Source organism: Myotis myotis, unplaced genomic scaffold, assembly GCF_014108235.1.
Source record: "Myotis myotis isolate mMyoMyo1 unplaced genomic scaffold, mMyoMyo1.p scaffold_m19_p_5, whole genome shotgun sequence".
Taxonomy (NCBI): Eukaryota; Metazoa; Chordata; class Mammalia; order Chiroptera; family Vespertilionidae; genus Myotis; species Myotis myotis.
The window spans coordinates 41428445-41442175 of record NW_023416357.1 but is presented as its reverse complement, the minus strand read 5'-3'; the positions used below and the strand labels follow the sequence as shown (position 1 = coordinate 41442175).

At 37.6% G+C, this 13731-nt stretch overlaps 1 protein-coding gene across 2 annotated transcripts in view; it reads right to left on the bottom strand.

The window, feature by feature from the left end:
- Positions 1 to 12222, bottom strand: part of AGGF1 (angiogenic factor with G-patch and FHA domains 1) — a 36051-nt gene extending 23829 nt beyond the window's left edge. Inside the window, exons 1-5 of one of the 2 annotated variants that reach the window (XM_036308893.1) lie at positions 11552 to 12222; positions 8846 to 8948; positions 7631 to 7833; positions 6374 to 6538; positions 3659 to 3847 (exon numbers count right to left, since the gene is read on the bottom strand). In XM_036308893.1, the coding sequence (XP_036164786.1) occupies positions 3659 to 3847; positions 6374 to 6538; positions 7631 to 7833; positions 8846 to 8948; positions 11552 to 11761 (870 nt within the window). In that variant the 5' untranslated portion in view covers positions 11762 to 12222. The remainder of the gene's footprint in view (positions 1 to 3658; positions 3848 to 6373; positions 6539 to 7630; positions 7834 to 8845; positions 8949 to 11551) is intronic. The other variant, XM_036308892.1, reaches the window with a different exon arrangement.
- Positions 12223 to 13731: the final 1509 nt, after the last annotated feature.

Sequence of the window (13731 nt, the reverse complement as noted above, 5' to 3'; positions counted from 1 at the left end):
CCAGAGGCTCGCCCCAATGACAGTGACCGAAGCCCTGCCTTGGTCTGGTGCCCCGGCTCACCTGCTCCACCATCCCGCCAAGGCCAACGCCGGCCATGTTCTGCATGCACCCCTTGGTGGTCAGCACATGTCATAGCGACTGGTTGTTTGGCTGTTCCATATTTGGTCTATTTGCATATTAGGGTTTTACATATATAGATTATACAATTATATTGGGCATGCCTTTTGATAAATCAACAAATCTATTCTTTTAACCATAGAAAAAGCATAGAGTTATTATGTTCCCCTTATTTCTTTGGTTTGTAACACAATGAATTTTCTTTCTACCTTACAGCCACATGATGAAGTGAATTCATATATTCTTCTGTTATTTTATAAAATATGAGAGCATCTTAAACACATATTTTAACAGTAGCATAAATTCAGTTTGGAGACTGGCTCAGCACTCACAGTGTAATAAACTATATACACTTCCAGCACTACAAACTCACAAAGGACAAGAACAAGGGCAAGGAGCTGAACAACTATGAGCTTTAAAGGCCATTGTGAATTATAACAAAGAATTTTCCTATCTAAATATTCTTTTTAAAAAGCAGTTTCCAGCCGAAACCAGTTTGGCTCAGTGGATAGAGTGTCGGCCTGCGGACTGAAAGGTCCCAGGTTCGATTCCGGTCAAGGGCATGTACCTTGGTTGTGGGCACATCCCCAGTCGGGGGATGTGCAGGAGGCAGCTGATTGATGTTTCTCTCTCATCTTTGTTTCTGACTCTCTATCTCTCTCCCTTCCTCTCTGTAAAAAATCAATAAAATATATTTAAAAAAATAAAAATTAAAAATAAAAAGCAGTTTCCAGTCGTGTATTTTTTTATTACTGCTTATAGGACAGCATACGCAAGGGGAAAATGAGTGAAACTGCCAGAGGTGCTACTTTAAAAAAAAACTATTTGCCAGAATGTTAAACATTCAGAGATAAGGGGGCCTACGTGTAGGCATTGAGGTACAAATGCATATTTCAAGTTAATTACTCCAATCACCTCACTCTACTCTCTTCTTTCCACATACCCTCCATCTACAAAGAATGAGGCTCACGAGTACCTTAAAAAACAAAGAAGAGGTGATGATGTCTTAACTGGTCTCCCATGCTTCACAACTACCTTTTAGAATTCTCAAGGAATTCTCAAAATTTCATCAGAATTTTTTCCCAAGTCCCTGTCCTGGAGTTCACATATTTTCAAAGGATGATAAAAAGGTGCATTTATGGTCCCAGTCAGAGTGGCTCAGTGGTTGAGCATCATCCTGTGCACCCAAGAGTTGCGGTTCAATTCCCAGTTGGAGCGCCTATGAAAGGCAGTTGATTGATGTTTCTTTCTTTCTCTCTTTCTCTCTTTCTCTCTTTCTCTCTTTCTCTCTTTCTCTCTTCCTCTCCTTCCTTCCTTCCTTCCTTCCTTCCTTCCTTCCTTCCTTCCTTCCTTCTTCTTTCTTTCCTTTCTCTCTCTCTCTCTCTCTCTCTCTCTCTCTCTCTCTCTCTCTCTCTCTCTCTTTCAGCATGTCCTCGGGTGAGGATTAAAAAATAAAATAAAAACAGAGCTAAGCAGTTATGGGAGCTAAACTAAACCAAAATCTCACCGAATGCTTTCAAATGTCATTCTCTAGTTTGTCAGGGAAGGCCTTTTGATGATAGGTATATGTTCTTTTCTTATTGCTAGGCAGAAGTAATTTTACAACCTATCTTCTCAAACGGTTCAACCACTAGTAACAAGTAGGAGTGATTAAAACATAATTCTTGAGAGCAAAGAGAAAAATCATTTTTAGTATTTTAGTCACATATTCTTTAATTCTTATGTACTCTGTGAAAACAGTAGAGAAATAACAAATCAAACAAAGAACAGAAGATAAATTCAACAAAAAACCAATTCCATCTTTGAACTTCGGTATTATACATTTAAAAATATTTTCCCCTTGGTGAAGAAGAGAAAACATGAGATAATATCTTAAGAGTAAAGTATCAAATAGTTGCCAGAATTCACAATAAGCCTCCTTTCCTGCCTATAAACCATCAACCTTATCTGTGAAGTGAGCAGAAACACATTAAGAGCAAGCATTAGTAACTTTTTTGTTATTTTCCTTTTTCCAATTTAACGTACTTTTAAAATTCCCCTCACTCTGCCCTAGCTGATTTTGCTCAGTGGATAGAGCATCAGCCTGCAGACTGAAGGGTCCCAGGTTCAATTCCAGTCAAGGGCATATGCTCAGGTTGCAGAACGTTCCCCAGCAGGGGGCATGCAGGAGGCAGCCGATCAACGATTCTCTCTCATCATTGATATTTCTATCTCTCTCTCCCTCTCCCTTCTTTTCTGAAATCAATAAAAACATATTTTTTTAAAAAATTCCCCTCACTCTTTACAACTACCATTTTAAGTCATAAATAATGCTTTTCCAATTAAATGTATTATCATTTTCTTAATTAATATCTTTTGGGTCATTTGAATTATTAACTTTCTTTGATTTTATAAATATTGCTATATGATTAAACAAAGGCATTTTTCTTTCTTTGGATTTATAAAATAACTTGAGGTCTGGTGCACAGATTCGTGCACATTGAAAGGAAATTAATTAGAAGGTGGCTGGCGGGGCTGGACTGGGGGAGACGGGCTGGACATGCCCTGGAGCCAACCTCCCACGGTTCCTCCCCGGCCAGCCGCACCTGGGGTGGTACAGGGGCTTAAAGGGCATCTGCAGAGTGAGCAGGATCCCTCCAGCAGGTGGAGTCCCTCAGCCTGGCCTGTGGGGATCAGACCGAAACCAGCAGTCCAACATCCCCTGAGGGGTCCTGGATTGAGAGAGGGTGCAGGCAGGCCAAGGGACCCCACAGGTGCATTCGTGCACTGGCCCTCTAGAATGCATATAAGACCTTCGGTTAATCTCTTCCCACCCTCCCCCCCTCCCTTCTTCCCTCTGAGATTCATCAGTCTGTTCCATGTTTCCATGCCTGTGGTTTCTACTCCTGCACTGAGCATCTGCCCCCTGGTGGTGAGTTCATGTCATAACTACCAGCCACTCCGCTGGTTGCTTAGACTTTCATATATTAGTATATAGACAATAAATTACCAGAAATGAGATTTTCCAATTAAAAAATATCAACATTATTACAGTTATTGATACAACCAATCTATTTTCCAAAAAGATTCCAATTTACACTACTAATGAAAATGTATCTACTCTATATTTGCCAGAAATGGATTTTTTTAAATGTTTGCTAACATAATATAGGTAAGAAATTGCTCAAAGTGACTAAGAAAGCAGAATTTTTATATACATCTACTTATAAACTATGTTTTTGTTTTATTGTGAATTGTGCCCTGACATCATCTTATCAACCAAGGGTCTGAAAGTTCTTCTTCCAAATTATGTAACTTGAGTATCTTATCTGCCCTAAATATACCTCCTTCAAACTTTTAAGAAATTCCTTGACTTCTAGTGACTGAGAATTTGTGAAACAGACCAATGTAAACAAACGCTCCTTAATTAATAGATTCTGATACCTTGTTACTTTAATGGATATGTTTGAAATGCAGTTACTGAATGATTTTCAGTTTCATCAAAAATTTTGACTTAACTACATCACCATTATGTTAATTTTAAAAATTAGAAGACAATACCTTTTCCTCATTTGCTGTAGAAGAATCTGGATCCTTTCTTTTCTTCTTCAACTTTTTATCTTTACTTTGTTTTGTGCCAGAAGTCTGATAAGGTTGCAAATCTACTCGAGAATGAAATTGATATCGACCACTTTCCACATCACAGTAGTAATAAATTCCAGTGGAAGGATCATAATATAGTTGATTTTCCTTTTAAAATCAAAACAGTAAGTGCTATTTATATAAGATAAAATAGAAAAATAAACAACAGAAATGTCAAACATATTCAAATATAGTAAATGTTTGTTTCTTTTAAGAACTACAGTATTTTCTGAAGACAGTAATTAAAATATCACAATGAAAAATGCTTGGCCCTGGCAGGAGTGGCTCAATTGGTTGCGCATCATTCCATGTAGCGAGAGGTCACTGATTCTGTTCCAGGTCAGGGCACATGCCAGGATTGTGGGCTCAATCCTCAGTAAGGGGCAAGCAGGAGGCAGCCAATCAAAGTTTCTCTCCCATCGATATCGCTCTCACTCTCTCTCCCCCCTCTCCCTCTACCTTTTTCTCACTCTAAAACCCATAAAAACTTTTTTTAAAAGAAAAATCTGTTATGTCCTTCAGTCCAAAATATAGGTGTTTTCAAAAATATGTAATTTTTCAAAATACTTCACCATTCAATAGCTGCTCTAATTTTCCTGGGGTGAAAAACTGTGAACATTTAAATATTAAATTGAATCATAAAATTACCAACATTTCACCACTTTTTTAACTTGCAGAAACAGCAATTTCATATGGTTCAACTTAATACATCAACAAAAAATTGTAACAAGAAGCCTTTTAGAAGTTATGAAAACTAAGGCATGCACCAGAAAAAGCTGAGCACATGGAAGCAATTACAGACTCGTTATCCTTAAAATTACACAATAATGGTTTGGTACTATAAACCGCTGAGCCCTTTTCTCAATGTCATAAAACAAAGATTTGCCTTTTAATGTTCATGACTAAAAGTCTTGTAGAAAAACTTGGAAATAAAGTTAAGTCCATAACTTTTTACACAAAGAAATTGATTAAAAAATCATCTTCACTTAATTGATTCTACAGTATCTAAAGACTTAAAAAAAAAAAAGTAAAGCAGCCACACAAAAATAAATTTGGCAAATTATAGATGAAAACTAGAAAGATAAAATTATGCAATCTATATTTTTTAGATATTGGCCAATATTCTATAATCAAGACTTAATTAAAAGCTTGTATTTTCTTTTCATCAGAAATCCATGCAGATCAAACCTCTTATGACATACTGAGATTAAACTATAACTTCTTGAAAAAGATAGTTTATTTTTCCAACTGTTGATACTATTGCAATTTATTGTCTTTAATCCATTTTGTAGATTTCTTACAAAAATATTTTTAATGCTATATTTCACGTAACTAAAACACTGAATGACTGTGCTCTAATCTTATTTCTAGTGATAACAGAATGTTTAAAACTCAAACCTTTTAATCTGGCATGTCCTTCAGTCCAAAATATAGGCATTTTCAAAGACATATTTAAATTTTTATTTAATTAAAAGATGAAAATTAGCACAATAAAAATGGCAAAACAACTAGGTCCCTATTTTACTGATACATATAACCTGCAGAATGTAAATAACCATTTACAGAATGTCCATAGGAAAGATACAGAAAGGAAGGTAAAAGAATGATCAAGAACAATGTCATATACTCAGAAACTCTGTATTTTCTTAGAAACCAAATAAAGAATAGCTTACTCTCTTTAGAAATAAGCATTTAAACATTAGTTTTCTAGATATTAACTAGCATTATCTATAAGCATACTCCAGTGAAAGAAAACCCTCTCTATACAAAGGATTTACAAAGTCCATATACTAAGTGCAAACTAGCTCATGAAATCCCTATTTAAGATATTTAGCAATATCATTATGTTCCCTAGGTTAGTTAACAATACTTCCAGAACTGGAATAGTGAATACCTGGTCCACTTTTGGGCATTAGACTCTATAATTCAGATCACATGCCTAGACCACCAAGGTTGAGGTATGTGGGTGAGTTTCATCATCATTGTCAAGTCCTGATTAAAAATCCAATTAAGTACTAGACTTCAACAGCCATCACACTGTATAAATCAAGAACTTAATTTTCTAGTTCTGTCCTAGTCAGTGGCCCATTATATTTCTGATTCCACACTGCCTTCCTAGTTCTCACTGTTAACAGATTGATTTTGTAAAAGTGAAATGCTTAAAATCCAAAGAATATAAAATATTAATAATAAACATGCTAATGAAAATTCAAGAAAAAGACCCCCCCTGTGGCCTCTAATGGTTCAAAAGTATTTGAAACAAACAAACAAATCTCACCCCAAGCCTAGAGTTAACAATGTCACTTCCTTATAAATTCTATTAAAAAGTGTTAGTGTAGGTTCTTTAAATTTTCCAATAATGTAGTTGTCTGCCTTTATTAATACTCCAACATTTTTGTACATTCCTTTATATTACATCAATTTATAATAATCACAATTAACTTACTTAATTGTAAACCTAAAAGTATAGTATCACAAGCTATTTTATAATTCTTTACTCTTATCAAATACCTTTGAATCAAACATAATTTTTAAATGCAGCTTCTTGCTTTCCTTAGTTCAGTTTAGGGTTTAATATTTGGTATCAAGCATCTAAGTATACAATTACAGTACTGAAAGGTTTGAGATACTTACAGAATCATAATAGAAACCAGTGCTGTGGTCAAAATACAGTCCAGTATTCTCATCATAACTAAATCCCGTCTGTGATACAGCAGCTTCTGCTGCAGCTCTCAAACTTTCAGCTAATGATGAACCTTCTAAGGATGCATCCTCTGTTGCTAATGCAGATGCTGGCTCCTAGGTAAGATAAATTCATGTCAAATAAGACAAAAATATTCTTATAACAACTTAAAGTTAGCAAAATTAGAAATAATAAATAGACTTAAGAGCTATTTTAAATAATAAGGCTTCAATTTCTGCAATGGAAGGGATGGCTATCAATTATAATTTGATTCACTTAAAAAATATTTATCAGTTAATTAAATTTTGACTCAGTTTTGAAAACACTGACCATTCTCAAAAATAAATACCTAATACCATAGGGAAGTAATCCACAAAATATGGACTCTGAAGTACACTTTAAGACAAACTATCTAGAGTCTTCCATAATCATAGGTGCAAAGGGAAAAAACATTTTAGAAGAGAGATGGAAGAGAAAGCTATGGATTATGTGAGATTTATCACAGCCTCAGCAGTTGCACTGTATAAACCTTACTGGGATCCTGATTCAAACACACAACTACAGAAAAAAAATTATAAAACATCCAACTTATAATGGCAGGATATATGACAGAGAGGAAGCATTAAAAAATTTTTGTGTAGCCTTGGCCGGTGGCTCAGTTGGTTGGAATGTCATCCCATACACAAAAAGGTTGTGGGTTTGATTCCCAGTCAGGGCACATACTTAGGTTGCGGGTTCAGTCCCCAGTCAGGCATGGAAGGGAGGCAACTGATCGATGTTTCTCTATCACATTGATGTTTCTCTCCTTCCGCTCCATCCCCGTTTCTCTCTCTCTCTCTCTCTCTCTCTCTCTCTCTCTCTCTCTCTCAAAAAGATCAATAAAAACATATTCTTGGGTGAGAATTTTAAAAAAAAATTGTTGTCAACAAAGTTACTGTGGTAGTTGCACAAAATTTTTTGATTGAGCCAAAATATGACAAATTTTCTTTGTTTTAGTTTATGTACACCACCAGATTTTAGAACACAACAAAGTAGGAAACAAATATATGAGCAATTTTTGTTTCTCTAAAAGTGTAATATTCTGCATAATTATACACAGAATATTTACAACCCTTGTATATGTTGTCATGGACCAAAGAAGTCAATTTGCATAATAACAATAATGAAGGACAAGTTCTTGGGCATCAGTAGTAGTAGCATTTTATTACCTGTGAATTTAAGGCAAAATGGTCCTCTTGTCCACATTCAACCTTTTCCGTTACATCAGTACCAGCATACACATCATTTTCTACTTGTGACTGGTCTTTAAAATTATAAGCAGAAGCTTCGATATCCTGATCTTGCTGAACTGAAAGTTCTGTCACTTTATTTGGAAGACTAAGATCCTTATAGTATGTCTGGTAATAATAATCTACAGCAAAAACAAATTGTGATACATATTAGCATAGTGTATATAAAAAAGACTTAGAATTCTAAAATATTGGCACTGAACACAAAACAGTACACACTGCAAACCATATTTTTATAATTGTACACATTTTAACAGATTAAAATTGATAGTGCAGATAAATTTGCAGATGCTTTTATCTTTGATTCTAATGTCACTTTAAGTACTCTAGCTGTCAAGCTAAAAAAATTTAAAAAGGTAAGCAGATTTTTATTTTTCATAGCAAGACTAAAAAAGAAAATAGGTAAGTAAGTTGTATTCTGTCAAAAAAAATTAGCAACTCTTAACAATTTCTAACCACAAAGGTTAATATCATTGCATATCAAATGTCAATGGAATAAAGACATGTCAAAGGTTGATTTCTCTGTCAAATATCTCTCATGATGCTGACTTTTAAAAAAATATATTATCATGCAGATATGTAGTATTAATGCTATTGCTGTGTTTAGCAATTTAACTAAATTATATGCTAAATAAACTAAGACAAACTTAATGGAAAAATAACTTTTGATCCCTATTTATTACAACTCAGTTACTCAGTTATTTTGCCTCACAACATAATTCCACTGATGAGGTCATGGTTGTGGGCTCACCATTCCCACAAAGGCTTAAGAGACTGTCACTGAACACAACATTAAGTGGAATGCATCAACAAGAAAACACATGCACCTGGTCACATGGAAGACCAGATATGAGAGTAAATGGCTGACAGCACGGCAGAAGTTACTCAGTAAATGTAACCACTAAAGACACAGTAGTAATCCTGTGTATTTATAGGAATGCAACGCATTTCTACTTTCGCATCAGGAGAGCAAATCGATTATCTGAAAATGAAATATGTAATCATATGGAAAGAAGACAACCTTGTAACAGTCCTCTATTTATCGAGACATTTGTCTATTTTAAATTTAGTGAAAATTACATATTAGCATGATTTGAATGTGATGTTAGGATATCTCCAATATCAACTAAATACCTGAGATTGACCAAGGAGGGTGGTTCTCTGTTTGTACTTCTACGTCAGACTTCTTATTATCTTCCTTTCTCCCACAATAGAGTATTTTACTGAGCTCTTCTACCTAAAAGAAAACAAGGCTTTAGGAAAAAGAAATCATATAGCAATCTAAAAACATGCACACCATTCTCTTGAAATTACAATAATTATTTTTTTCTTGGCATAACTTTTAGAGAAGTACCAATAGTAGGCAGTTTCCTTTTCAGAAAAACCGAAAATACTATCATTTACTTTCTTTCATCTTTTACATTTGCAGAGGGAAATGCTTTTTGTTCTTATATTCTCTTGCTAAACCTCAAAATATCCCCTTTGAAAATCAAATAGACTAAATTAATAGGACTTTATGAGCGGAATCCTTTATTTCCAAAAAATAAGAATGTTTTTATACTAATATTTTAATTGGTCAGCAGTTCTCTCTAAAGAATTAAGGGGGGAAAAACATTAATTCTCATGCATTTAATTTAAAAAGTACTTTAATGTATGATTTTCCTTTAAATTGTAGTCTTATGACTCAATACTGCAGCAGAAGAAAAGAGAAGTGACTGCCTCAGAGGGGCATCCATCCTCCCTGTGCCTCACTGACTGCCAAAGCTAGAGCAACAGAGTGCAGAAACAGCCATAAGCAATGAGGAGCAGCCTCCTCAATACACCTCAGACAATATTTAAGAGTGAGATGTCTATTACAGGCCTGAAAGAAACTAAAAAACAAGCTTCTAACTATTTCTTTAATAATACATAAAGCTTAAAAAGAGAAAGGGGATAAAACTGATTATATATAGCCCAGCTGGTATGGCTCCGTGGTTGCATGTCAACCTATGGCCCGGGAGGTTAAGGCACAAGCCCAGGTTGTGGGCTCAATCCCCAGTAGGGAGCGTGCAGGAGGCAGGTGATCAACGATTCTCTCTCATCATTGATGTTTCTACTCTCCCTCTCCCTTCCTCTGAGATCAATAAAAACATATAAAAAACTGATTATATATGATCTAGGCACTTCATAAATTATCAGACCTGCTCATACAACCTGGGCTGGAACTAGGGCGAATCAAGCAAGGCACCTAGGTAGCAAATTAAGAAGGCACTCCGCCTCAGCTTCCCCCAAGTAGTGTGTCTATCCCCGAGTCAGTGCCTTCTTAAATTTTCACCCTCGACTACGGATTGCTTGTCCAGTCTCGGCTCTGCTCTGCTCTGCTCTGCCACCACCACTGTTACTGTCAGCTAGATCATTTCTTTAGTATCTGCTACGTGCTAGGCACTATATTTGTCACTTTGGGTAACATCTTTATTAATTCTTACTACCATCTCACAAATTAGTTTTCCTAATCCCCATTTTATATGTGAGAAATCTGGAGACAAAGTAATTGCACAAGTTTATACTGCCTCCAAAGCCTGTGCATCTGATGTTTTTTAACAGTTCACCCTCAATTCTCAACCCAATTTTTACTGCTCTAGATAAAATACTTAGTAATTTGGGGTGACAGTTAACAGCCAAACTCTACCACCACCAGGGGAGGCTGATTAGGAGAGTAAGGGGTAATGACTATCGCCAGTAGAGTCAAGACTTTCCATCCATTTCAATGTTTCATGTGAGACCGCTCTTAAATTAACACTAATAACCCAAATGCTGGCTCTTCAACGGTTAGCAAACACGTTTATTTGTTTTTTAGGATCTCTCTCTAAAGCAGGCATTACTTGAACAATTGGAAATTATAAAAAGTTTTTTTAAAAGGCTGTCATATTTTGCTCCCCTCCCCCCAAGGTTTTTTAACAATATTTGTAGTTTCCTAGCACAGTCCTTAAACATGACAGGTGTTCAAAAACTAGTTGAATAAACAAATCCAAATTTTCTATAATAGCATAATGTCAATAACTATGCAATGGGCACACCAAGTCATTGCAACTCAGCAGTTCTTTTCATAGATCATTTGATAATAAGGCATATCAAAGTTTGATGACATTTTAGGGTTCAGACTACATATGTGGTTTTAGCAATGGTATCCCATATATTACAAAGGACTAGACAACAGTTTAATTGAAATTAATAATTATGTGAAAATAACTTATCAGGACACGGTGCAACCGCCAAACAAATCAAGTTGGAAAAAAGCATTCTGCTCCTCTTTAAAAGTTTTTCTTTTTAAAGTGTGGCAGTTTAAATATCTGTCCTTAATGTATTTTATAAAAATGAAGTTAGCTGCTCGGTCTCTAGCAAAGGAAGTTCTATCTTCCCTACTTCCAACAGAAAACTCAAAATGATAAACGCCCAGAATGACCACCGGCTTGTTCACGCTTAAATGGGTTGAACCTGCACCTGGGCGGTGCTAGCATTCTTTTTCATGGGCAGCCGAGGGTCAGGGTCAGTTCGCACATCTAGTGACAGGGGGGATTCTGATGACAGTCCGGCGCTTTAAGAAACCCCAAAGGTGACCTGGAAGGTACTCCATGTGCCTGCTGCCAGCGGGCAATGCCGAGAATGAAGTTCAGTGCACACCAGCCGGAACTTCTGCTCGCGCGCTTATCTAAACCGAGTAGCCGGAACTCTTAGGTTTGCTCCAAATGCACGTGGAATTTTAATCGCACTGAACTTTTATTTCTTTCAAGTGCTAGGGGATCAGTGGCTTCGAAGGCCGGGGCGGGGCGGGGCGGGGCGCAGGGCCGGCGGACCGCGCACCTGGGTGCGGAGCTCCTGGTTGTTGCTCTCGGCGCTCTGGTACAGCCGCTCCGTGTGGTGCAAAAGCTTCTCCACCTCCCGCACCTGCCGCTTGCAGCTCCGCAGCTCGCGTTCCAACTTCTCCACCTTCCGCCTCAGCTGGGCCAGCTCCGGCTCAGGGGAGGTGGGTGGCGATGGAGACAACGAAGGAGACGGCGCCTCGGACGCCATGGGGTCCGGCGCGAGGCGGCCCGTGGGCGCCGAGGGGCTGCGCTCAGACCGAGGTGGACGCCGGCGGCCCCAGGAGCCACGCGAGTGCGTGGGCAGCGAAAGGCGGCCTCAAACCCGCCCGGCCTCGGCGGCCCCTGGCCATGACGGCCTGAAGCTCGAAGCCAGAAGCCGAGAGGAACTGCCAGGGGAAGGCGGTTGGACCCAGCCCAATCCGCCCGGCTTTGAAATAGTAAAACTTTATTGGTAAATACCTTCCCCAGCGACCGAGGCAGTCGCGGGAGCGTTTAGAGAAGTGGGAGGACCTAAGAAGCGAAGGCCCAAAGCGTTTCGGCTGGCTGTTCCTGAGCTGAACCGGAAACGACAGCGCCCGCGGTGGGCGGGGCCGAAGCCGGAAGAGAAGCGACGGGGAGCGGGAAGGGCCTCACCGTGCGCATGCGCACTTCCCGCCGACTGTTGGGGGCAGGGCGGTCCGTGAGGGTGTGGGAACGTAGCTAAGGAAGACCTGGAGTAGCAGAGAAGGTCGCAGCCTTTGGTCTCAGGCTTTTGTCCTTGCGAAGCATACCTCTTGGCGTTATTCACTATTTTTTGATTTTGTAATCTGTATTTTTAGTTATTATTTTGTACTTAATCATACTCCTTAGTTCACAGAACATCAACAACATGGGCCCATGGGCGGCCCTTCTGTTTGGGGGGTGGAGGTGGTTTTTGTTTTACTGTAGCTCTATATCTCTATTCATCAGTCCCATTACCTCCTTTCTGTCTATATGAATACCCACTCTCACTTGTGTGGTTTATGTCCTTAAATATAAATCTGTCCTTATAAAATGTTTCATGTCTATTTCTTTTACATAAATAGTATTTGATTAAAATGTTTTAAAAATTAATATTATTAATTTTATTAGTTATAATATTAGTAATTAATAATATACTAAGCGCTGCATAGTATTTCAAGATATATGTATACCACATATTATTTAGTCCACTAGTTGTCAACATCTAAGTTATCTCCAGTTCTCTATTTTTTTTTTTTTTTTTTTTTTTTTTTAAATATATTTTATTGATTTTTTACAGAGAGGAAGGGAGAGAGATAGAGAGTCAGAAACATCGATGAGAGAGAAACATCGATCAGCTGCCTCCTGCACATCCCCCACTGGGGATGTGCCCGCAACCCAGGTACATGCCCTTGACCGGAATCGAACCCGGGACCCTTCAGTCCGCAGGCCGACGCTCTATCCACTGAGCCAAACCGGTTTCGGCATCCAGTTCTCTATTAACACAATCAATAGCACAATGAAAAAGCGAGCCTTGTTCGTGCCATTTTATTGACCTGTGCACTCATTTTTTTGGGATAGGTAGCAAGGAATGTGATTTTTGGTTTATAGGGCAAACATTTGATTTCACTATGTTCCACTTGATGGTTTTCCAGAATGGCTGTATACCTTTACCCTCTCACCAACAGTGCACAGGAGTTCTGTGTCCTCCACATCCTAATACATAATGTTAGTCACTCTTGTATTTTTTGCCATTTTTGTGAATGTAAAGAGGTATTTCATTGTTGTTTTAATTTGCACTTTTCTGATTACCAGAGGATTTCATTTATTTGTTGAAATGGCTATTTGGACTTTCCCTTCTGTGAATTGCCTATTTATATCTTTTTGCCTATTTCTTGGCAGATGTGTGGTTTGTTTTTTTGGTTTTTTTGGCAGTTCTTTCTATAAACTAGATACTAATCCTTTACAGATATCTACTCTCAATCTGTTATATATCTGATAATTTTGTCTGTAGTTTTTTTTATTGAACAGAAATCCTTAATTTTTTTATTTAACTTCATTTTATTTCATATGCTTTATGATTTGGGCTTTTGAACCTTATTCATAAAGTCTTTTCCCATCCTAAGTCATATTTTCTTCTATAACATTATAATTTTAACTTTCACATTTAGTTCTCCACTCCAACTGGAGGGATTCAGA